This window comes from Pipra filicauda, unplaced genomic scaffold, assembly GCF_003945595.2.
Source record: "Pipra filicauda isolate LSUMZ 115617 unplaced genomic scaffold, ASM394559v2 scaffold105_size2325265_pilon, whole genome shotgun sequence".
NCBI classification, from domain to species: Eukaryota; Metazoa; Chordata; class Aves; order Passeriformes; family Pipridae; genus Pipra; species Pipra filicauda.
In genome coordinates, this window is record NW_024103496.1 from 388958 (window position 1) to 415749 (window position 26792).

At 39.0% G+C, this 26792-nt stretch overlaps 1 protein-coding gene and 1 long non-coding RNA gene across 2 annotated transcripts in view; one reads left to right on the forward strand and one right to left on the reverse strand.

The window, feature by feature from the left end:
• LOC113991401 overlaps positions 1 to 24475 on the forward strand; it is a 38177-nt gene extending 13702 nt beyond the window's left edge. The window contains exons 2-4 of the long non-coding RNA XR_005562972.1: positions 11931 to 12089; positions 13264 to 13380; positions 24062 to 24475. This is a non-coding gene — a long non-coding RNA (uncharacterized LOC113991401). The remainder of the gene's footprint in view (positions 1 to 11930; positions 12090 to 13263; positions 13381 to 24061) is intronic.
• Positions 8047 to 12449, reverse strand: STEAP4 (STEAP4 metalloreductase). Its single transcript, XM_027723184.2, has 4 exons — positions 11994 to 12449; positions 10437 to 10964; positions 9692 to 9856; positions 8047 to 8699 (listed from the first exon to the last, which is right to left on the reverse strand). Exons 1-4 carry the CDS (start codon positions 12447 to 12449, stop codon positions 8430 to 8432), a joined length of 1419 nt encoding a protein of 472 aa, XP_027578985.2. The 3' UTR covers positions 8047 to 8429.
• Positions 24476 to 26792: the final 2317 nt, after the last annotated feature.

Here is a 26792-nt window from a genome sequence, read left to right on the forward strand (position 1 = left end):
TCTAATGCTGTTGACCATATGCTAAACTTGGTGACTTAAGCTTGACTAAGGCATCCATGCTTGACCTGATGTTTGCAAGAGAGAATCCACCCATATTAAAGAATACTCACCTGATACCTGAGGATGATTTTTCAACTTTTTTTTGTCTTCAAGGCACATCCAGAAGGTTTTTAATGTAATTTGTATACCTTTATCTCTGAGCTTTTTTTGTTGTATCTTTCTCATGCTGGGATAATGATATTTGATATTGGTGTTTTGTCTCTCTAATGGTTCTAATGCTTCTCCTAACCCCAAGCATTTACAGCTTATTACTCTTCATGTTCTTTTTTTTTAGAAAGGGAAGTTGTAATTGAGCCATATATTTCCTTATGTGTGTTCTTTGAAAATAAGTACAGCAGCATCCAATATATAATACGTAAATTTGGGAAGAAATGAACAAGTTTCTGTACTCTCAGCCTCTGGGTAGAGTGATTCAAGCAGAGTTTCAACTTTTAATCAAGCCAAAGCTGCCCAAGTACACTGTGGTTTTATTTGAAGCTTATGTGATACTCCCTGTGTCTTCTCTCATATCCACTGCTCTGTTAAACAATCTCAGAGTTGCATATATTTGTATAAATTAAGTTTTTTTCTGCTGTTTCATAGAAGAGACAAGCTGCTTTCTCTCACTTCTCTAGTTACTGGATTATGACATCTCGTAAATAGAATAGTGATGTGGGTACTTTTTATTACATTCACCTCTAAATTTTTTTTTTGTAAAATGAATCAATTAAATTCCTGTAGTCTGCAAGTGCAAGAAATTTCTCCACATTCTTGCACCATTTTTGGTGTAATGGAGTTTTTACCAGAGTCTTCACTGTCCCTTTCACAGTGTGAAACAATATGCAGCCACTCATGAGCAGTTGAATAACTTCTCTGTGCATTTGAAAATCACAAAAGCATGTTAAATCTTTCTCCTGTCCTCTTTTTCCTGCCCACTGAGAATTTTTGAACATGGTTCATAACCCTTTCTAGTAGACCCTCTGTGAATGGTTTTCAGCTGGTGCTTTCCAGGCTACATCTCCTTGGGCTGGAAGCGTGACATGCAGTGTCAGTCTTTTTTCTTCTACAGTTGCCTTCCTCAGAGCTGCATTCAATGGGGCTATGGCCCATCGAATTGTTTCCATCTCTACCTGTCCTCATTGTGCATAAGGATTTCCAGGGTAATATAGTTTGCATGTTTCCTCAGCAGTGATTTTCTGTTTGTTGAGACTTTTTATGTGTAATACGAGGTCTGCCACTAATTCCTGAGAAACTCTCTAGAAACCGACTTATGTGGTAGTTGTTCTCCGTAAGAATTTACCAGAGTATGTTACAAAAACTGTAATCCTGCAGGTAACATCATTGTTTTCACAGTGTTATTAACAAACATTTATTAGCATTTGTTTGGGGGATGTTTGTTTGAGATTGTTCATGGTGACTGTTAATATTTTTAGTTTTTTACTTTATTAGGTTTTTTTTAATTTTAAAATAAAAAAGTTGTAGTTGGAAATACCTCAAATTTTTCATTGAGATCACCAAGAAGTTTCAGTGTGTGGTTGAATTTCTACATATGTAGTAGGACCAGTTGAATTTAATTCCTCTATATCTATATTTGTATCTATATGTTACACTTTTTCTTTTACCTGGGCTTCTTCTCTGGAGTAATCTATATGTTCCATATATTGCCACCATTCTGGACGCTTCAGATAAGTCATGGAAATCATAAGTTTTGTTGGCTGAATACTACAGTGAAAAAAATCCAGGCTATATATTGAAGTGGGGGTAATCAGCTGTCAAAATAATTTGCCAGAAGTTGTGGTGAGCTCTCTAACGTTTAAATCAAGTTCAGCAGTTCTTTCAGAATATCTCTAATGCAGCCTGTTTTAATGGATTACCTGCCAGCAATAACAAATGGTAGCTAGGATAAAACTACATGTTGTCAGGAAGCTTAAACTTTACAGCAATCTGTATTACTGTTGGAAAATTTGTAGCAGGTCTGTGAACCGAAAAATATGACAACTCCTGATAATTCAGAAAGGAATTAATTTAGGCAGTGTCTGCAGCTCATGTTCTGCAGGAAGAGAGAATAGCTAATCACAAGGTTGCCTTCTGGCTTTCTAATCTGTAAAGCTCCTCGTAATTAGAGAACTATCCTTAGCTCCAGGAAACCTGCATCCAATTCCTCTCCTTGCCTCTGACTTCCTGTGTGATGTTTTATGAGTTACTGACACAGGGATCATTAAAGAAACTTGGGATATGTCTGTGATGACAGTTAAGTGTGAATCTAAGTGTCAGCTTCTTTGTAAAAGACAGGGAAGACAGCTTTGCTGGGAAACATGGGTTTGTGTTTGAAGAAGAGATGTTAGAAGTTATTCAGTGATGTTTGTGTATGTGATATTGTTCCAAGTCAGCCTCTTCACCCTTCTCAGACTTTTGTAACTGGACAGGGGATATCCTTCAGGCCCTGTCAAGATTGGGTATCCTAAGGGTTTATTTATCTCAACAATGCCCAGGTAGGCTTAGTAGTAAAACGAGACTGGAGTTTCTGTCATGTGATTTGAGACTTGACCTTTAGACCAATCCAATTAAAGACAGGATTTGATTTTCAATCTTTGCTTATGAGATTGGAAACCAGAAGCTACAAGCAAAACAAACAAACTGTAATCCTGTATGTATTTAACATAATTCCGTATGATTACTTCTGCACCCATCTCCTGTGATTGCCTGGGTTGGTTCTCAGGGACAGGGACACTACATCTGTCCTGTTCCTGGGCTCCCAAAGCTCTGTTTCATCTCTAGACAAGTGGGAAGGGGGAAGGACTACACTTTCAGCCACCTCTTCAGGTTCTGCTCAGTCTGTCCAGCTCTCACTTGTCTTCTTCGTTGAGTACTGTAGTCCTTCCTTTAGTTCAAATTTTCATGCTGCCTTAATGATTTAGCCTTTCTTCAGTGAGATCCTGAAGATTTTACTTCTTTAATTGTAAAATGAAGATGATGGTGTCCCACTTTGAAATAGAGCGGTCCATTAAGCAGTCTCCTTCCTGAGTAGGGATAGTTGGACAATGGCATCTCTCCTAATTCTTTTACCCCAAGGAAACCATTTCTCCAACTATATTCAATTCTAAGACATGCAAATCCTGTGCTTGATGCACAACTGGGTTTGCTACTGCTGCTGCTCAACAGTGAGTGGTGTGGAGTGGAGTGGTAACTATCTTTGGAAAGGTTGTTGTAAAGAATGAGAAGCAGATTTGTACCCATTTGACTGGGTAAAGAAGCTTATGGAGGGATCCTAAAGGGTAATTTGGACTCCAGGACTGCCAAGATCAAACACGTTGTTTAATTCTTTATAAGGTGCTGAAATAATTGGTACCATGCAATCAAAAATATATGACATTTTCTGTCATGGAGCCAGCAGAAAAAAAGAAAACCAGCTTTGTCTTCCTCCTTTTTCTTTCCTTCTCTCTCACTTCCTCATTCTAATAAATTTTTTACTTTTGTTCCATATACTTTTCTCCAGAATATTTCATTAAAAATACCTTCCTGCTTTGATGCCAACACTCTATCATAGATAATATGTCCCAAAAATGCCTTTTTTGGGACATTCTCATTTGGTCTGGTGATGTTCAACCACTTGTGCCCTATAATGATTAGCATATTACAATAACTTAAGTTTTTTCCCTTTTCATTTATTTCTTTCTGAAGTCTCTAAAGAAAGGATTATAAAGACTACTCTTTACCATCTTCCGTAAAACTGGGGACCAAAAAATTAATGGGTAATAAAGTAGGAAAGGCCTATGCACTGATGTTTAATAGCTTGAGACTACTGACTGCAGTTAAGCTTTTCCTAGTTTAAATCTGAGCAAGTGTGAAGAAAAGCAAGCACAAGGAAGGGGCTGCATCTCAAATAATAAGCAAATCTGGATGTGGAAGCAAAACCAAAGACAGGAATAAAGGGTGCTGTGAAGCCACATGGACAAAATATTACCCCTTCTGGTTTGCAGCATTTGGAGGCATTAGCTAAGTTTTATGCAGTTCTCTGAGGTCTGTGAATGTTCTCTCAAGGTTCTGCAGTGTAATTTTCTTGTAGCACTGAGGTTCCTTATAAGAAAATAATATGTAGGGGTCCAGTCTTGTCAGAGCTACTATTTATGTCTATTCTGTATTCGTAGATTCAAGAACATTCAATTAAAGCAATGTGCAAGAATAAGAGATGTGCAGTTTTTTGTGGTGATAGATAAAAAAATTATGTCTTGATGAATGTCAACTTCTTTGAGGGAGCGAACCTTTTATGTTAAGGTCAGGAATTCATGATAGAAATGGAGATCCACACCAAAATGTATAATGCAGAGAAAAGAAAAGAATCTCTGTAGGAGAGAAAAGCTTCCATAGTGTGTGGAAGAAGCCATATTTAGACTATTATGGGAAAACTGGATGCTTATTAAATATATTAATTGCAGTATGAAAGAGCAGCTGAACATAAGTTACATAGCTACTGCAAGAGTTCATACTATAAACTAGTTCTTTATTTGGACTAGTGACTCCAACATGCTCACCAGTGTTTGAAATAGAAGATGCTCTTGTAAAATCTTGTGTCTGAGGAGGTTATAAGAGCAAAGCTACAAAAACCTGACATACGGCAAAAAAGGAGCTTCGTAGGCTGGATCATGAAGCCTCATGTCTTGGAGTGAGAGGTGACTGTTAGATAAGTTAGAGAAGCCTGACAGAAGGTCATGCTGCAGAACAAAACAAACTGCAGATCTCAGGACTTGCAGTGCAGTGTGGTGGAACTAAAGGGAATTGCTCAGATCTCAGTGATTCAGGATCCAGCAGTGTCAGCTGTGCCAGTCAGATGGTGTCAGCTCCATCCCCTGAGGCCAGCATGTGTCTGACATCCCATTCTGTTTCAAGCAAATCTAATTAATTCACTAATAAGTGAACATTTTGGTTGAAATAGATATTCCCTGGGTATAATAAAAAGGCAAAGAAAGTGAAGTTAGCTGTATCATGAAGGATGTAGAGGTCTACACACACTATGTTGTCTATCCCACTATGCTGTGTTGCATCAGAATAAAACTTTCTTATGCAATGAAATCCAAACTTAGTTGTTATCATGACAATACCCATGTGACCACTTATTTAAAAAGCTGTAATTTCTATTTTCCAAGTGTTGACTCTGATTTAGAAGTAGATCTGATAATCAATGCTGTATTCCTGCAGGAATTCTTAGAATGGCATTATATATATATATATATATATGCACATAAAAACTCTTCATGGCTTCTGGGAACCATAGGTAAAAAACCTTTTCCAAAATTCCTTTCATGATCCTTCTGATCTTCTTTTTGACCAGGCTTTATCAGTACATGAATGAAAAAAAAATACCAAGAGCTCAGCCACGAGAAGTGTATACAAGCTACCAACAGTTTTCGAGGCACTGGTTATATTTTTCAAAATACTGCCATTGAATACTTTAACTGTCATGTATGATTACTGAAGAAATTGATTTTCTCTACCATGTTCAAGAAGTAGATATGTAAATTTGTAAAGCAAATGCTCCCCAGCTGCCCAAGAATAACAGGACATGAAATCCTTCACTCCATCTGGAAAAACAAGTGCTGATGAGGATCTGTATTATCTATGTAAGTCAACAAAAATACCTGCTTCTGAGTTCAGATGCAAGGGCTCTGGATCTTCTCCTGAGAGCTGCTGCACACCCCCCATGTAAGCAAACAGTATTGCCTCCTCGGTTTGTACACAGCAGATATTGGCACTTTATCCTTGGAGCGAACAGCAAATTGCAAATTGTACCCAGCCACTTAGCATTTCCAGTACATCTTGGCCTATGTTTTCACTTAGCAAAACAATGAGATATCCATCTCCAAAGTTCTCTTGTCTTTCCTGCAGGAGCGACAATCCTGTGGGTGTTTGAGACTGTGGTTTAGATGGCAGTGAGTGTACAAGGCAGTGTTCAGTCAGGCCACTGTTACTTTGCGCTGGTTCTCAGTGAGGGTAAAGAAGACCTGGTTGGGCCTGTGATTCTCCTTAACACAAGGCACTCAGAAACACGCAAGAGCCTGTTTGCTGGACGTAAAGGATGCAGAGCATAGCTTGTAAATGGGTGGGACTTGCCATGGCTGTTGCAGTTTAAACTCCAACCCACTGACTGAGCTCTGAGAGAGGAAGGGTAGGTTTTAGATCAGATTTAGATAGGCAGACCCCCCAAAAATATATCCTTTAAAAACTGATATAAAACCCCAGTGCCTTGGAACTGATGTTACTCGTGATAATATAAATCTCAAGTAACTGTGTCACTGAGACTAGAATTTGCCCCCAAAATGGCAAATCTAGAGAATATTAACTGAGGCTGCTGCTACTTATTTTCTGCTCTGTCTGTCCCTTTCTCTTTTACCTATATACACACAAAAACTCTCTCTTATTCTGTCTTGTTTTCCTTCTCTCTTTCTGCTGTTTCCGCCCCTCTCTTCTCTGGGGAGCTGTAAAGGTGTTACAGGCATCCTCACAACAATGTTGTCATGAGGACCTTCTGCAGGAAATGATTCTGTAAGATTAATGTGGAAAATCACTGAAGGAAACTTGAAATGTGGTACTACTGCATCATGGCACAGGTCAAGGAAGACTTCTGTAAAGACTTGTATCAATATATGCGTATCAGTTTAGGACAAGTATAACATATGCACCAGTGGTGGTTAGTGAGAGTACTTGGTGCCAGAATTATTTCTAAGAAATCTGGCTCCATCAATTGCTGATATCCCAAACTCCTTTACCATTCCTTTGGGTATTAAGAACAGATTCTTTCTGGGCCAGAGGATCACATGAGAAGGGGATGTGTGTCTGAAATTAAAAAAGACTCCATCGTTGAGAAATGTTTGGAAAAGTATCATTCAGATAGGTTGGTTTGTTTGTTTGTGGTTATTTTTATTATTTTTTGAGCTGCTTGATAATGCTTGTTTTAAAGCACAGTTATCTATACTAGTTAGCATGTTCATACTTTCACATGTGTGAGTATTCTTTGTATGGACAGGGAGGAGGACAGCAGAAAATAAAAAAACAGTAAGCAATTCTCTTCCTATAAAAACAAGCACATTTTGCATTTTCTTTATTCTCCAATCCAAAGGACTGGATCCTCTGTTTGCAATTTAAGAGGAGGTCACCATCCCAGCTGAATCCTGTTTTTCGACAACATCCTCAGCCAACTTGGTTGACTAAGCAAAGATCTGCTTATGTGAGCATCAAAGAAACAAAGATCGGGGAAGGTGAGTCTAGGCAGCTGGCTGAAGGCAGGATCCCATTTTATTATGTGTCCTGAAGCTTTCCAAAATCTTTGTGCAACTGAGCACACCAGCAGCTGCATCATAGCAAAAGACGTTCCGGAAGTGATAACAGAGCTCAACAGTGTAAAAAAAAAAATCTTTATTGTCTTTAAAATATGTGTATTTTTATAGAATATTTGTAATATAACATCCAAAGATTTGGTTTTTTAAATACCAACAATATTATCTTCATGAGATATAACTATGACATATAATACAACTGCCTCATACAGAAAGGATTTTCCTTCAGTTTCTTTCCTTACAACTCACTGCTTACATAAAGGATCACAGATCATTTTTTGCCTATACTTGAGAAGCGTGGGCTTGTGAGCACTTCTCACATCTCTCTGTCATTTTGATCTTTCCTCCGTCCCCTTGCCCCCAAATTTCTGGTAGAGCAGTACAAGCAAAGATTCAGCAGTCCTTGACCCATACCCTTTGAATATCATTGTACATAAACTAAACAAATCTTACTCAACTATCTCTAAGGTATGAACATAGATGTCTTTGGATCAGATGTTAATGGAGGATAAACTAATGCTAGGAGGAAGAGATAGCATCCATTGTGCATCTGTTCTTTTGGTGCTGGTGGATTCTGGGGGTGGAAACAGGGAAATGTGTGGAAATACATGCAGGTGTGTATATGGATCTCTGTGGATGCATGTAGGTGCGTCTGGACCTGAGTCCCAAAGGGCAGGATAGGGAAGAGGAGCGGACGTTGTCTAACAGAAAAGGTTACTGTGGATCTGCCCAGCTCTGGAGGAGGTTTGAAACTACAGAGGAAGGACGTGGATCACCACTTACTTCTCACATACTCTTCTTAGAAATGGAGGGTAAACAGGCAAGGGGGAATATATAGAGCAGAAGAGAGGGCCTGCACCTGTGTGAAAGACTGCCTGGGGTGTAGAAAATCAATGGCCTCATTTGATTTTTATTTTAAGCTTGTCATTGGGATAACTTTGTTTCACACAGGGTCTGGCCAATTTTTTCACTTTTTCTCTCCCTCTCCAGATAGAGCAGGCTCAAGATTTCATTTTTATGTGTCTTCACAATATTTTTTGATGATACAGTTTAGTCTAATTATACAGCAGACTTGTTTATAATGTAATTTGATTGTTCCGAGGATTTGGGATTCCTCTCCCAGCCTTGTCGAATTCGTGTGAGAGGTTTGTCCACACAAGGAAATATCAGCACAAATTTGACTACCAGTACAGCACATGGCACAACGAGGGAGAGCATATAGATGTTTGGAAGATACCATTTGTATGCTGATGGGCTCAGGAACCATTTTCCGCCGTAAACCAGCGTGTGCGCAGTACACAAAATCAGTGTCAGATATCCCAGTTTGGACTAGGAGAAAATGAAGGAAAGAAACAAAGAAAGAAAGAAAAAAGTGGAGGTTAAAACAGAAAATTAAAACAGAATAAATGCAATTTTAAGAACACAGTAAGATTTGTGGCATGTGCCAATTTGGGGACTGGTGAAATGAAACTGTTTTATATAAAGGCTCTTATTGTTTTTAATAAAGATTAATTCAAATGGATATTGGGGAAACACAGTTGGTTTTTCTTCTCTGTCAATATCCATGATAATTTTTCCTGGCTCACGCATATTCCCTAGTAGCTGTCATATTTGTGAAAAAGCAGAGAAAGTGCTGACATTCAGTGGAGAGATCCAAGATTTTTTATGCTCTAGTGCCATCCATCCAGAAGTACCATACTGTGCAAGTTTTTCGCCTTGATAAAACATTCATTGACAGTAATTTCTCCTTCTCTTGCCCCCCTTCCCATCCAGCTCAGCTCCTGCAGAGGCATGGCAGCTTGCACCAAACTTCCTCTTAAAAGGGGGCTGAGATTATAGTGAGGGCAGCCTGTTTATAGGCACATCAGTTTTTACACTCTGCAGAAATTGCAGATTCTCTTTAGATGCTTGGCATTGAGAAGATTCGAGTTACAAAGTAACTTTTCAAATCCATTGTAACTGAATTCTCATGAACCAACAAAATTATCCCAATAAATGGCTAAATTATTTTGCAACTTAGTGTAATTGTGGAATTTGACATCAGAATCAGCTTCCTGTTTGTCATTTAGGAGCTCACATCTTCCCAACTTTCTCTTGTTTACGTAGTAATCCGAGTTGCACCATAAGCAGCCATCAGAACAGCTGTGGGTTTCTACAGTTAAGCTCTATTACTGTGTAGATTTTTTTTTCACTATCTGATCATGGAGAATACACACATCACATTTGGAGATATTAATGGAGGAAAGACATAAGTCTCTAGTAAACTGCCTGTGGCCATAGTTTATAAGGGAAGAAGTTTTTTCTAGAAGTCATTTTCTTACCTGTACAAATCGAAATTCTCGCCAGTTGACACTGTTGCTGACTGAAGGCAAGGAGGTTATTCCCACAAGAACAAAGAAAAAAAACCCTATAATTCCCAAAGCCAAGTAAGAGTCACTAAGCCAGGCATTAGTCGTGTCGAGTGGTTCTGTTTTATTGTTCAGTGCCTGAAGAAAAGAAGACCAGGTATATTTTCATGATAGCAGTTTTAGGATCAATAAGCAGAAAAAACCCATCCTTTAAGGTAACTAGGAGATAAATGTTATACATAAACTCTGAAAATCATTGGAGATTTACTTTGAATGCCTGCTCAAGAAGGAGGCATTATATTATGTGTGGTTTCCATGTATCTGTAATTGTGGTACCTGTTTTACATATCTGTTTACCTACCATTGAGGACAGATATGTGATCCTTTCTTGTTAGGTAGAATCAGAAAGTAAAAATATATTCTATTCTTAAAGGTATATGAAGAAATAGGGAAATATGCTTCTTTAAAGTACTCTTTATGTTTACGTTTTCCCTGATTATTTTATTAATATGTCAACTATCTAGAAGGAAGACTGGGGCCAGAAATCCCCTCAGCTCAGCATAATATCAATGATTAAGAGGAGCACAGAAACTAGGAATATGACCCTATTGTAAAGATCATTAGGCTGTCCACATGGATTTCTGAAGCTCAAGATAGATGGTAGTATTTATAACAAGGCCAGAAGAAAGGGAGACCTAGCGCGGGGAACAAAACTCACCTGGGAGATGATTGGTTTGGCGTTTCTCCATTTTACGAAGGAGCGGAGTGGACTAGCAAGAGTGAACACAGCATGCAAAGAGGCAAATGCCAAGGCTATTAGTCCAAGTTGTTTCCTACACAGCATCCATTTGTCCAGCCAGTCTGGAAAACGGCGGTATTTGGTGCCTCTGTATAACTGAATAATTGCAGCAAGTACACCAGGAAGATAAACCAAGCCAAGAAGGATGAGTGCCACTACAGGGCAGATCCGATTTGGAATGGTCATTGCAATAAAAAATGAAAAGTTATTGTGTTCGTATATGTAAGTGTAAATTACATCAAGAGCCAAACAGTAGAAGAAGAAGAATGCAGTTAGGCCAAGGGACAAAAAGATGGGAAACTTCCACATTGGAAAGAGCTGCAGAGGGTAATTTTCTATTTCCTGAGCAGCCAAGAGGGATCCCTGATCAAGTGGAGTGAGACCCAGTGCACGAACAATATTCATCACCATTTCTTTAGCTTCTGTGTCATCTCCACAGACAAACACCTGCAGCCAAAAACAAATAGAAGTTTTATTTTGACAGATTTTCGTGACATTCTCTGCTGCCATGCTGGTCCTGGATATAGACAATGAGCACAAGCTTCCTAGGCTGCTTGCTGACTTCCCTGCTGACCTTAATTAAAACAGGCAAAAAGTAGCCTATAGGTACATTTGGCCAACCGGTCCATGAACTTAGAATATGATTTTTTTCTTTGGGGAAGGAGATTGTTTCAAGTGGCAAAATTTTATATCTGGAAAGAATAATGTATAACATGCTTAGTATAAGCCTTTGCATAGAAGATTTGACCTTTGGTTTAGCCAAAATCATTTATCTGGCAGCAGAAAACAAAGCTAGTAATGGTTTGAGTAGCTGGGTGATTTCATGGATTGTACAAGAGCACTGTCCCTCAAAGTGGCAGAAAATAGGGTAATAATAAATGATTTTTCTTCAAATAAGCTGCCATGTTGCTTCCTATGCCCAGCTCTGTGCTTGCTGGTCTGTGGTTAAGGAGCAGGTTAAAATGGTTTGCGCACTGATGTTGTGTTAAACTTAGGTGGTGATAGATTCTAATTTAGAAAATTTTAGTAATTTTTTCATCTTCTAGCTCATTTCTATTGCTGGCCTATCATATCCCTTGCCTCCCTGGTTTTTCTTTTTTCATTTTGTTCTTGCTTCATTATATTCCTCCTATCTCCTTTCTGTTTAACTTTACAACCCCTATGAACAACTGATGCAACCCTCATGTCCTCCTGATTTGCTGTCTCTCTCTTTGTAGCTCTGCCATCTTTCTTTCCTTGCTTCTCTACCGTCTCTGAACACTGAGTTCAGAGGCAAGCTATTGATATTCCTTGTCATGCCATATTACAAACCCAAAGGAAATTTTAGCTCAAATTATTTTGAAATGAGGGATTATAGAGAAAATACCATTTCAACCCTATCTGATTTGTATGTCCCATGTGTGTTTTGTCTAGCTAATAAGAAGCCATACGATGAATAACTCCATGACAAAGGAAATCCCTGTAGCTCAGACTTACCTGCCGGCTTGCATCCAACGCTCCCGACTGCAAGGCCCAGGCTGACACGGTGTTAAAGGCTTTCACAACCCTGGCGCCTGGCAACAGCTGAGCAAGGTACTCTGCATTGGATTCAGGATACTGGTTTAATTTTAAGTTGTTGCTTATGTCCACCACAACTTTTCCATGGAGAATTTCTGCTAGTGGTGTAAGGAAGTTGTAATGTTGCCTCTGGATTGCTATAATGATGATGGCAGCTTTCTGTGCTGCCTCTGCGTGGCTCAACACCTCTGCATCCTTGGGAATCAGGTTTGATATCTGGGTGCTCCGACTTCCATACACCACGTGGTAGCCACACTGAATCATTTTATGCCCCAGAGCTCGTCCAAAATCTCCAGTTCCAAATATGCACACTGTCTCTCTTTTCTTAGAAGTGTTAGGAGCCAAGGCCATCATGTTGGAAGAATTTGTATTCATCTGTTAAAAAAAAAAAGTAATAGGAACAAACTAAGCAAAACATGAATCTCTTGAAAATGAAAGGCTAGTATCCACTCTGGAAGTACAGCTCTCAGGAATCTGAGAGTTTTCTTACTGCTTAATATGGTTCCTGCACACTCTTCTGAATACACACTCTCAGAAGATTTCTGTACAATTTTTAAAAGAACAGTCTGAATACTCATTTCTCCATCTCTCATATGGCACCCTCTTTTCCATTTATTTTATGGATTTTAACATTCAGCTGAACTGTTGCAGTGTTTCTCTCTCAAAGGGAAAACAGGAGGAAAAGACATTGGAACACAGAGAGTAAGGGTAGCCCATATTTCAGAGTAATTTCTGCTTACTTATGCTATAGAAAAGCATTGAGGAGGAGTGCGTTTCTAATCAGATTAGAACCTGGAAGGTGTTTTTCAGAATACTTGAAGAAGAGATATTATAAAATGTAGCTACAAAACTGTCTGTTGTCCTCAATATTTCCTTAATTCAACTAGTCAGTACCAGTTTGTTTTATTGTTGTTCTGCGGTTTTCTGAAGAACGTTCCATGAAGCATTTAGACAGTGGACTTGGAATATTTCATGTTGAACATAGATTTATATATTACTCATAATAAAATTCTCTTGGAAATTTTTATATATCACAGTACCTGGTAGATTCCAAGTCTTTAATGTATTGTCCATTCAATAGCAGTATGTATGTTCTGTACTTGCAGAGTGAGACCCATGATACAAACACACAATCAAAAATGTCGAAGGTCTTGCAGTAGGTCCACATGCTGTTTTCCTTTTACAAAAGGTGAACTCAAACCAGACAACCTAAGACCTCCAAGAGGAGACCCTGAGAGACCCCTCTCTTGAACTGGCCATCAATTTGGTACTTAGAGCAGCAATTTAATTAGCAGGAGCCCTGATGGTAAGTCTTACACTGCATCACAGGTAACTGTCCTTATTAGAGTTGTGGGAATAACAGATCTTCTAATTTGCAGGAAAGAAATGCGTGAAATGGTTAGCTAAACACAAAACAACTGCTTTGCTTCTGCTATTTATGAACCTTTTGCATACATTATTCCGTGAAGCACCATTCAGAATGCTGAAATTTAAACATACTGCCATTTAAAAACACTGAGATTATGTTCTTCACTTTCTTTTGTAATTTTCTCTAGTCAGAACCGTTTTTGCTTTTTAAAAATCTGGCATGATTTTAAACTGTTTGACCCAAACCTTGCATATGTTTGGTGAATAAAAAATCAAGCCTGAACTTTCCCCTACCCTGCCATGACCTAGAGATAAGGGCCATAAGTCAAGGATTCAAACATCCATGGCCTATGCTGTAGGGTGTAAGCCTTGCTAGTGAGATGGGCACATAAATGCTTATTCTGAGAATTGTATATGAAGATTTTGGCTTGGACTACCTCTGTGTGTAGCTATGTAGCCCTCAGTTGGCATCAGCACCTGCTCAGCACCATTCTTGCAGTGAGCTGTGGGAATCCTGTAATTTAGAGAGCTGCCAACAGAGTTGCTTTTGGTCATTAGGGGAAGGTGTGGATTCAGGCAGAAAAGGGCCTGAGTATCTGCGTGCTGGAGGATCTGTGTGGCTTGAACAGGTCCTGTTGGAGGCTTTGCAGTGCAGCAAGGCGTTCACCCCGGCTCTGCTGAGCTGCAGTCCCAGCTATGCATGTACATCATCAAGTAGCACACTGAAAATGAAAATAAATCCTCATAGATTCCCATCTGAATTTATCTTGAATATCTGGGGACTCTGGCACATGCATAAAATTGCAAGTCCTTCGACATATTTAAAAATCATTCTCTGAGGGCTTTATTAATGTCCCATGAGGCTCTAATGTGACTAACACTATGAATTTCCTTTTTGGGGATGGTCTGTATTTCAAAAAATAGAGAAGAGTTGCATATGTAATATTAATAAATGGTCCAACTCAATACCTAATAAGGCTCAACTTTCCTTTCCTAATTTTTCTTTTTAACAAAGTAGGCTCCTATCTAAAATCAAAAGTAAAACTTATTTGTAACACACATCCTACTTTTCCTTTCTTTCAACATGTCTTTGTGCCAGCTGGCTGTTATTGAACTAAAAGAAGGTTGTGGGCTTGGCAGTGAACTTCTGGAGGTTAACTCAGGCAGTAGGTTGCAAGCATATAGAGAGCGCATAGAAAAATTCTGGATTTGCTGTGTGTATTTGAAGAAAATGCAGCATCTAATGGCAACTGTGTGGTTGTAAAGTCAAAAGAATGGACTCCCAGATTCATGACAGCAATAGCTGCAATGCAAAAGGATAGTAATTTTCTATAGGACATGTGTTTTATTGTCTTATGTCAGTGTGAAAGATGGGAAGCAGAAATATATCACAAGGGACACAAGGCTTGTTTAGTAACTTGAAGTTCAGCCCAAAGACTGGCACTGGGCTATCAGTCAGCAGCTGGTGGCAGTGGGGCTCTGCTCCATGCCCATGGATTATGCTGGGCTCTCTCAAAGCACAGAGGAAAGCAGAAATACCAGCAAAGAAACATGCAGTAACCATTGTCTGTTCTTTTACATAAGTAGCCAAAGATTAACTGAGAAAAAGCCATAGAGCTTTGTATCCACACATAATGTTTTTGCTTATATCCATTCCCTTAACATGAGAGCACTAGTGATGCCTTTTGTTATTTAAAAGGTAATCCACATAAGCTTCTCCTCCGCATTGTTGCTGTATTCTTGTACACTGAATTATCCTGTTTTAAGGAAAATGGTGGGAATCTCTGAGTTTATTTGGTCAGTAATAATAAAAGGAGGTGCTGAAAGAAAAAAAGAACCTAATTGCAACACTGTCATTTTTACCCTTTGCATAAACACTTAGGGGAGGTGAATGAAGATACGATGTTTAGTTAAGCAGTTATAGGCAAATGCTTTGATTATGTAGGGAATTGAATTAAGACAGGCACATTGCTTTGCACTTGGGCAAAAGGAGGGATCCTAGCAGAAGCAACGCCACAAATAAAGTACAATGCCAAAATCAGAAAGGCAGAGATGGGATCAAGACATAGACTGGGATAGATAATGGAAAGATCAGAAAGATGTGACATGAAATGCAGATGGAAGATCAGTGGAATAATTCAAAAGTTAGAAAGACAAGATGAAAGGAGCAGGAAAGAGTAATTTTACTATTTACATTTAAAGCAGAAGCAAAACAAGTGGCTCTGGTAGTGATCTCAAGGGATTGTCTAGTCCACCTCCCCTCCTAAGGCAGAATGAACTGTGTTTAAATCAAGTCTGACAGATGCTTGTCTAACCTGTTTGTAAAGCCTTCCTGTATTGTGGATTCCAAAGTCTTCCTGGCTTACTGCTTTCTCAGCCCTTCTATTAGGCAGATTTTCCTATTAGCAATCTGTATTGCCTCCCCCACAGTAGACACAGCTGTCAATTTATCCCCCTTCTCTTTGCAGCAGCCTTTGTTGGACATGAAAGCTGTTACCATTTCACCCTTTTCTTCTCTAGATAAAAGTCCCAAATCTTTCCCTGCAACTTGTGCTTCTGAGAGTGGCAATCTTTCTCATGGCTTTCTTCTGATCTTTCTAGGCTAAACTGCTCCAATTGTTAATTAAAAGTATGTTGCTGAAACTGAATGCAGTACTCTTGCAGACATCTTACCAGATACTAGAAGGATTGCTTCACTTGTGTCACACATCACACATAATCCTGCTGTCACATTTGTCTTATTCACAACACAGCTGATTCATAGTCAACCTGTGATGCATTAAGATGATGAGTGCTTTAACAAGTAGCGTGTGTGGCAACAGGAGCCATGATGTGGAGTGCAACAGCTGATGCTGAGCTCATGATTTTCACACTATCCATGTGTCAGAGATTACCACCTTGGACTAATTCTACTTAGCTAGCTAGCAGGTGCAGTGCATTTGAGTCCACCTAAAACATGTCTTCTGGCTGAGATTTTGTGGAAAGGAATCTAGTTTCATATGTTCCAAGAGCTCTCTGCATATAAAGCAAAGCTTGAAAAGTGACGATCTGCTTCTACATCTCATCAGAACAGAAATACTAGTGCAATGGCATCCTGTTACACCCAATCCTTTAATTGGACTGCTCCCACGCCACTTGTTCCATCCTTGATTTCTGCAGTGTTTTCCAACTCAGAGCTGCATTGTGCAGTCCCTGTTGCATAGCACCATATTTTTTCAAACTGTAGCTTCGATTTGCCAAGATCATTTTGATTTCCAAGCCTGTCCTCTAACGTGCTTGCAGCCCTTTTCAACTTTGTCAGATTGTCAGCTTTCATGAGTATAGTGTCTATTCCAGCATCTATTCCAGCCTTTTAATTAAATTCTGGAACAGGACTTTTGCCACGAGAGACTCCCTGTATATCTACAGTAAATGCAGTCTTCTACTTTGATAATATTTAGTGGAGAGACTGAAAAATGTTTCTTTTGTTATTTCCACAAAACTTTACCTTATATAAGGTTAATCTGAACTGCATTTTCCTAGTTTGCTTTTGATTTTTTTTCCTGACATATAACATACTAAAAACTTTGCTCATGCCAAGTTGTATTCCCAAGACCTATTGTCCTTTTATAAGAGGAAACAAGGTTTGTTTGAAATGATTTACTCTTGATTAATCCTTATGCCTATAACCTGTTTCTTTCTTAGGTTCTATTTGCTTCCTCTACTTGTTTGAGAATTGTATTTAAATTGATTGGGCCGTAATCCCGCACCTCCTCTTTCTTGGTACATTTAAAGATAGCTGTTATTCTTGCTTTTTCAGTCTTTTAAAACTTTACCTCTTGCACACAATTCTTAAAGATAGTTATTTACAACTGTGGAGATGCTTCAGTTTTCTCTTGAACAGTGTGAGGTGAATTCCATCAGGCTCATTGATCTCAGGTCATTTAACTCACCTAAGCAAGGCCTAATCTCTTTCTTCTGTCATTTAGCGACAATTTCCAGCTCTTCGCTACTGATATAAACCCTTTTATCACGGTTGACCCTTCTAGTGAACAAAGAGCAAAATAGACATTACAAAGTTGGCTTTCTTGGAGTTGTTAGTCAACGGCTTTCTCTCAGTTGAGTGGTGGATCAATTCTCTCCTTGATTTTTCTTCCACAGTTCATGTTTTTATAGGAAACTTCTTGTTATTCTGTATGTACCTTACTAATTATGTTTCTTTTTGTGCTGTGTCTTTTCAAATCTTACAAATATATCAGCACAATTCTGTGCTTGTCCATAGATTTTGGTTTCCGTATGCTATTGGATTTTGAAGTTTTGGAAGAACTGACAGCTCCAGCTGCATGGCTTACTTCAGCCCTTGCTCTGCATTGCAATCTTTATGTCTCTACTTTTAACAGTCTCTATAAGCAGCTGCCAAATCTCCTGACCTTATTTTCTCCTCAAATTATACTTCTCATGGAATATCACCTTCCCACCTTCAGAGTCTAGTCTACTCTGCTTATTATTCTGCTAGGTGGACAGATCCATTTTTGAGCACTTGATGTTTCCTGGTGGCCTGTGCTGGCTCCCAGCTGTGACAGACCCTCTATATTTTTCCCTCTATCATTTTCCAAAATGTTCTACTGGGATTATATTCTTTTATCTTTTGACTCAGGGCAAAAATTTAGAAGACAAAGCAGGATATAAGGACTGTGAGAAGTGGCCGAAGTATTGCCAGGAATTTGATCCGCTGCCATGTAAAAGAAAGCTTTATAAGTAGGTTATGGTATTGCCTACTGTAGGAACTAGTCCCAAGATTTACAGTGCTGATCCATTTATCTTTTTTTTTCCCCTCCCTTTTTAAACTCATTGTCAGAATCATAATCCCAAAGGTGGACATAAGGATTAAAAGGAGAACAAATATTATGGGAGCATAACTTTAAAAAATGAAATTTCAAAGGCCTTCTTTCTAAGTAAACAAAATATTTTTACTGCTATTTCCTTGTAAATAACAGCAAGGATTCTGTTACACTGTGCAAATAATAAACAGTGAGAATGGCCCCTCTCTCGGGTAGCTTGCCATTGCTCTAGTACAGCATTCTGGAGGCAAATAAAGGTTCTGCCATAATTCATCTTGCTCATTATATAGAATTCTTGGGGTAGATTCAGCTTTGTGAATTCATACATAGTTATACAGAAGCCATGACATGTAGACTGCATATTCCAGCAATTCTGTGTAGCAGAATATGTGTATGAAGTCTGTTTTCTGGGTTCACCTTTCTAGATAAACCTTGTTTCTCCAGATTTCAAAAGGGTTCTTTTTCTATAATGATGAAGACACACTTGAGTTGACTTTGGAGCTTATTAAATTTAGTCCATTGCACAGATGAATTCTAATAGTATCTTGCTGCATGAAGAAACTAGTTCTTCCCTCAGGTTTGCTAACCTTTGGTGTTTAACTCTGCTGGTACGACAGTGAAACAGGGACATCTGGAATAAGCAGTTTGGATTCAGACTATACCTTCATTTTAAACTGCTGACATGACTTCTTACATCTCGCTGTAACTCCGCTGGTCTTTTAACACAAAAGATTTAGCTGTTTCTGATTATTTTTTTTGATCTTCTGTATCTCTTGTCACTACAGCAAGGATCAGCTGAACTTTCTCACACACCATCCACATATATTAGACCTCAAGTCTCTGCTGGAGGTTTCTTCCAGTCAAAGCTCTGTATCTCTCTGGTCAGGAAAGCATGCAGTTCCTCACATGGATTCAAGAACTTGCTTACATATTTTGAAATACACAGGCAGGGCACATGGCAACTCATTTCACTAAGAGGTTTACAGCATGTCTTTTACAAAACATTTTTAAAACAGATTCTCACCACCACTACAGACAGAAAGCCCTGCATGCTGTTGGACTTAACATGATTACTCATCCTGAACTTGCTGGGCAACTGTGAGCTGATCTTGAGTTTGCATTTAAGGCTGAACTGGTGAAAATAAACTCTTGCCCCAAGTCCTGTAGACCTTCCTCATACCTCTTTGAACAGACCAAGCAGGTTTAATCAGGTTTGCTTCCCTGATGCCTCTGTGCACACCTAATCCCTCCCTACTGGATAAACATACATCCTTTTCAATCATGGCTGGGCTGCACTGCTGGTGACTATGGTGCTTTGACACCAGCCTATAGACATGTACATAAGCTGGTGGCAATGAAGAACAGTGCCTATGACTGAGAGTGACAAAGGCAGTGGAAACAGCCAGGGTCTGTATTTATGTATATATGTATGTATGTATATATGTATGTATGTATTTATTTATTCATTTATATCAACCCTCTTTTTTTCATTACTTCCTCTAAGTTCTATATACCTGTGGATGGGCATGGTGAACTTGAACCAGAGGAGTAAATGCGTACATATTTTTGTTTGGATTTATAGTTTTTGCACTGATGATTTTTAGTTTCCCATGCTGTTGAGTTCTCCAAAGTTAAACAGTTTCTTTCAGGAATAGAGTTAATTGTCATTATTGTTTTAAATATTTTTTGCGTGTACTGGCAAGTAGAAGTCATCCACAACTGCTGGGTTTTTTTTTCTAAATGAAACTTCTGCTTTGTCTTGTAATCTATGATCAAAAGGTGTATATTAGACAAAAATACCCTAATGCACTAAAATTACATATAGTAATTCATTAAAATATATATTTTTATATATATATATATTATATTTTACAATAGAAAAAGAGAGAGACTGATGCTTCATTTCTTACATATGTAATACTGCAGCTTTGGAATACTTGATGAAGTATTTCACACATGCATAATATACAGTAATTCTGGTGTAGCTTGGAAAACAGGTGAAATGCAATTTAAAATTTCTCCTTGGAAAGACATGTGTACTACTCGGAGGCAATCTCATTTACTTAAAATTTCATTTTACTATTCCCACAGAAAGAGAAAGAATGCACTCTATAACAAATACTGTTTCTCATAAGTTGACAGCTGCAGAACCAAATCTGCTCTAAATTATAAATTGCATTTTCTGTTTCTTGATACACCTAAAACTGAAAGGCACATGGCTAAACTACTCTCCCATGATTAATCCAGCACTTAAACACGTAAAGAAAACAGCAGAATAGCTCCAAACAAATGTATTACAACAAATTATTCATGAATTTTCTTTCAAGCAAATGAATATCTGCTGCTCTTCTCAGCAGAAAGTCCTGGGCTCCAAGTTTTGACAAAGCTGATAAAAAATAATTGTTTGAGACAATAAATCCTCCTACAGAGGACATCGCATTTACCACATCTTCACTTTTTATCGGGAGTACACTAAAGCTGCCTGGAGGCTCTTCAAACAGATGAAGTATCGTCCTAAATAGATGTGCTTAATGTTGTCTAAATCATAGCAAAGTACTGAGAGGGCTGGAAATCTCACCACCTCCAGCTGCTCCCATAAACCAGCTATAACTTGAGTAATTTCCTCAGTCTCTTCGGGGTTGTTGTACTGTTCTGAGGTGTGTAGGTATTAAGCTTTAATCCAACCTAGTCAACTGCAAGAAGAATGAAAATGTTTCTTAAAACAGCTGAAGGTGAGCAAGTGTGAGAAGGAGAGACAGACCTGTCTACAGTGCAGGGTGCACTGGGTTTACCCCAGTTGGTCCAAAAGATGTGCTGAGACCTTGAAAGACATGCTTGCAGATACACCATGCATGGAGAAGCACCCCTTGCTCTCCTGCTGAGTCCTCCCCTCCCTGTGAAGCTATTCTTTCGAGCATCTGCCATTTAGAGACATTAACAAATAGCTCTATCTCAGAGAGAAATAACACTAGAAATAATGAAGCCTGGCCTCCTAGGGGTTTGTGTTTCTTGGCTGATTACAAGCGCTGTTTGAGACTGTTTCCAATCACGGAGATGACTCCTAGAACACTTCTTCTAGTGGATTTTAGGTATATCAAATGTATATAGTCACAGTCTTTAATTTTTCAGAACTTTTCTGTGGGGTCTTCAGCTGCCCTTTTTCATGCAACATATGGAAAGGAGAGCACTCTGCCCTCCTGGTACATTTACAATCATCACTAAAAAAGTTATTGAGAAACACACAAACATAAGACGCTCACGTACCCCTGCATGAGCAGAGAAATATCACTTCCTGCAGAAATGAAGCTAAAATAATGGACACCCTAAAAAATTTGTGATGTACGTACACCCAAACGCATGTCTGTATCACCAAAAGAGAAGGAAGCAAGTGAGAAATGGCTTTCAACTGTGACCCTCTGTTATTGTGGTCAAAAGTCATGGAGAACAAGTCAGGGGATGTTTTGCAGGAAACTTTTACTGACAGACCATCAGTAGCATACACTGAGACTGGAATTAGCTGGCATTACACCAGCAACTCGCTAAAACAAGACCTGCAGAAAACTAAAAATGCAAGAGTTCATGTCACATGTTTATTATGAGCTCTAGGAGTGTGTGACAAGCCTGACTCTCTTCCTGTTTACACTAATGAATTGTTGGTTTTCAGTTAGCTCATGTTTGGATGGGGTTGCACAAGTGAGAAAAAAAAATGAAGCCCAGTTGCTTCATAACACCTGTGATAAAAACAGAGGCAAAGTGGCTGCTGTGGTGCAGTGACAGTGTTCTTGGCTGTCCTATGCCCTTAGAAATCTGAGGAGTGAGAGTATGATGAAAGATTTAAGGAAACGGTGCATGAATATGAAGTTTTCATGCCAAAACAAATTAATGTGTGTTCACAACATGTCTTGAATGGGGCCAATCAGATTTTACAGAAAGTTCATTAACCTGGTTCTTGCTTACACTAGTTTATATGCTAAAATACATTTAAAGAGATACGATTGAATGACAATCCAAGACTGTAGATAACTTTGTCAGCTCCCTTACTCACTTAATGTGAAGTATATTAAATGTGTTTACTTGCTCCTTTTGGTTTCCTTTATGTGGACTTGAACATTTTCCTCTCCCACTTGAGTAAAGGCAAGTGACATCTGCAAAGACATGCCTGCCTTCAGGGCAGAATGAATACTGATATTTTCAGATGAAATTATGTTCCTCACCAAAAAAAAAAAAAAAACCAAGAAAAAAAAGAAAAAAAAAAACCACAAGAAAAAAAACAGTTTTAAGTGCTGTTGCATTTTTCAACAAGGTAAAATTCTTATCAGGCAATCTTTTACAAACTAATTCTTTCGCAAGATGGGAGAAGTTCTCCTTACTGAGCCAATGATTTCAAGATGCTTCAAGCAATAACCTTAACCTATAGGCTTTGAAAATTGCTGAGAAGCCTGAATTTAGAAACATGTTTTTAAAATAAAAAAAAACCCAAAATAAAACAGTAATGGCATTAGTAAAAAAATTACAGAGCTGTTCAGGGCAGCATGAAAGATCTACTTTGGTTTTTTTATTCTAATCAAAGCTCCCTGTGAATTCAGCCCGGATTTTGCAGATTCCTGAGCTGCTGCTGCTGATTTCCTCACCTGGTAAGCAGGGATGGATGTGCACAGCAGTGGGACATTACCTTGGCTCCCAGCCAAGATGGTGGTGATATAAATGACACCTGTCTGCCAGGGCACTGCCTGTGAGGCACTGCTCTTGGGGCACAGTTGCCACCGAATTGCTTGCAGTACAGCCCAGGGCAGCCAGTGTTATCCTGTGCCATGGCTCACTGCACAGGGGCACAGGAAACCTTACGCAAGATCTCTTACAGATCCCTGCTACCTGCATGCTCTTATGCAGAGGGTGCCGTCTTTGGAGGGAAATCACCCTAGTTTTTGTCTTCTGCTTTCTCCTGGGCCTCAGTCACTGCCTCTCTCTTGTTCCTACCTCTGTGAAATACATGAGATCAAGGCAGAAGTCACCCTCTTGGTTCTGCACATCGAGACCATGCAATAAGCAAGAAAGGAGTGAAGTAAAACGTGGGTATTTGGGACATGATGTAGAGCAGAGGCAAATGAAAACTAAACTTAGCTGAAGAGCAAAGAAGAGGGTGCCAGGAGGTACAAAACACAGTGTCATGCTGCTTTTGTAATTGCCTAATTGGACAAAATAATTCCCTCCTGCTGGGTGACCCTCTCTTGCATTTCTAGCAAGGAAATGCAATACAAAGTGAGGAACTGAGTTTTCTGAATAAACCCATTGTCTTTTATTTGATTACCATTTTATGCTATTACTATTATTGCATAATTATCCACTTGTTCTGAGTACTCGTGTTCTTTTTACACATTTCCTGCTCTCACAGTCATCATAGCATGGGACCACCCAGAGCAATCCTTTGTCAAACATTCCTGTGCTCTAATGATGCCAGAAAGTGTTTTGCTCTTTGGCAATCAACCTCTCCACTACATTTCTTAGCTCTTAAGGCTTGTTTATTTAGATGCCTCCAGAAAATTGCTCACATGGTGCTAACACTAAAGGATTGGTGACAGGCAGCAGTAAAACACTTTGATCCCAATCACCAGATGCTCAGGTGTAACTCCTCAGGTGTAACTTCTCTGAATTGGGTGGTTGAGCCATTCCAGTATTGATCAAGTAGTTTGTAGGAGATTATTATAATTAAACACCTTTGAACTGCCAAGTTTTATGAGGCTCTGGTGCAGTTCGAGTTGTAGGATTCAAATGAAATTTAGTAATGTTCTTATTTTTTAGGGATATCATGCCATTTATGAGAATGTTTTTTCTGCACATTCTGATTAGTCCTGGTGAGGCTGTTCCACTTGAGAAAAGCACATGGAGGGAAATCATCCAGAACTAAGAACCTGTCCTCACTCCTGATTTAATCTTAACTTCATGTTTTCCTAAGCAAGTCATGGGAACTGCATCTCCCAGTGCAAGGTTAGACCTAGCCTTTCTCCTGACCCAGGGTGATCTACGTCGCTCTGCCAGCGCAACACACAAGGCAGCTCAGCCAAGCATGAGAAGAGCAGTTCCAAGCTGGGTGGCCTGAACCTGTGTTTCAGTATACTGCCACCACCGAAGTTAGAGCATTTCTCCTGTAACCCCACCAGAAGTCACCTCAGCAATTTAGTAAAGTTAAAAAACCAAAAAGTCACCATTGCAATTGTGTGTCCAGGGCTGTACTCAGTAGTCACTATGAAATTGGGAAGCAGCTTTGTCAGTCCTCTAATTAAAGTCTTTGCCAGCAGCTGTTCCTACTCCTCCTCTGTCCAAGAAGCAGCAGTATAACCAGTGCTTACCTGACCTGCCACCCACTACCCACCACATACTGAGCACCCTGCCCAAACTGCTGCAGCAGGTAGGAGAGCTGTCAGCAGCAGCCCAGGAAGAGCTCACAAGGACATTCCAGAGTGCACCCCTTTGTCACAGCCCTGCCTACAACACCAAGTAAGTGAATTTACTGTCTCTTACATTGTTCAGTGTTCTCATTAAAGGGAGTACATGTTGAAGAAATCTTGAAAAACAAGAGAGTATATGGTTCTAAACAGTGATGTCAAAAGAGGGAAAAAAGACTCCGGGGTTTTTGCTTTAGAGCATGCAGGGACAAAAAGACCCTACGCGTTTGGATTGGAATAGGCATGTAAATGTGACATTTAAATATGTGTACCTACCTTTTCTTCACCCCCCAAAAAAAAGCTTTCAAACAGCAAAGTCAATATACATTAAAATCTAAATAGAATAAAAATGAAGTCAAAATGCCAACATCTCTAAAATGTGCCACAGAAAATAAAATGTTGAAAAAATTGCAGTTCCAGCAACTAAGATCAGAATGGGAGAAATGGTTAGCTTAAATATTGAAGTTGCCAAATAAACAGCTTTTAATAAAAATAGATGGGGAAGCAGTGAAAGAGGCTTTAAAATATGTAGATTTTAATTACCCTCCCTGAAAGCCTTAGTTGCTGTCTGTGTTTTTGAGGGTCTGCGTTTATATGGAGGAACCTGAGCACTCAACACCCACGCTGATGAGGTTTTTACTTTGGACTAGCTCTGGTCTGGTCCTGTGAGCTTAATTGCAATTAGCTGTGAGATTGTTTTGTTTCATCCATGAGCAGCTGAGGTTGCATGTCTCCAACTGCTCTTCATGTGAAACATGGCAGAATATCTGGTGAAGGGCAGCAGAATAATTCCCAAGTGAACTTCTGCTCAGAAATAAAACACTAATGTAGGTTACACACTTTGTGAATAATTTCTGAGCACGATGTAGACCCCTTATGTGGTCATCATTTCTGCCTGTAACTAAAAGAAGTAAATTAAAAACATGTCATCTGCCTAAAAATGCACAAATATGAAAAGTGCCTAATATATTTGTATAAGAAAATTCCAATATGGAGGAAGAAAGTACAGGGATGCTTGATTTCTCAATGGCTGTTGCAATGTTTTGGTATGAAGTTCAGTGCTACTTCATGCTAGTCTAAATCATTGCTATTAACAAATCCAGGAGCTTCAGAAAGGCCACATCTAAAAAAAGATTTACATCTTCCACTAATTGCATCATTTTATGAAGTCTCAACAGACTTGAAAAAATTGGCCTTTCGTCTGAGTGACAGTTTGTGTTGCAAATTTAGAGGGGATATGAAATTTTCCTATATCAAAGTTGAAGAACAGTTCTGACAGCTGCAAATGTTCTCTGAATTAATAATGTGGAGCTGATATAAGACAATATTTAAGAAAAATCCATTTCTTTCTGCAGCATTGAAGCCCCTTACTTATAAAATATTAAAGAGGATTAAAATTGGTATGCTGCTTGAATGGGATGAGAAAACTTGAAATCCACATATAAATCCAGAAGTGAAAAGAATCGTTAGTTCCAACTTTCATTAGTTATAACTTACAATTTGGGGAAAATCAACACCCTGCAATTCCTACTAAAATTCAAGCCAATATTTTGGCTCTGGCTTAGGAAAGGAAATCCGCTTTCTAGATCCATCATTTAAAGCCCACTGACCAACCCTTATTTGCAGAAGCTTTCTTGACTTCTTTAACTATAGCAAATGCCTCTGGCAGATTAAATAAACTTGTTATCTGATATGTAAGCTCTCTGAATACTAGTTGACAAATATGAAGCTCTGGTTTGTCCTAAATTTACAGATAAAAATACTTTCCTGTCTCAGTGCTCCCATACATCAGCTCTTAGTTACAAATAGGTTGTATAATGTCAATAAAATACCAGCAGACATGGCCTAGATCTGTGGGTTTTTTGTCTACTAGGGAGAAACACTGCGGTAAAATTTCATCAGAAGACTTAAAAATTTAAGTTTGAGCCCACCTAAGCTTCCCAGGTCAACAGTTTAGCTGTTTTGTTCCCAGTTCCCACCTGCAGAAATGAGAGAAACTTGTGTCTCATTTATGTAAAACTCACCTGTGCACTCAACCTGATGCAGTCCCCCTAAGCAAGCCAGTGCTTTCCGAGCTGCTGAGATGC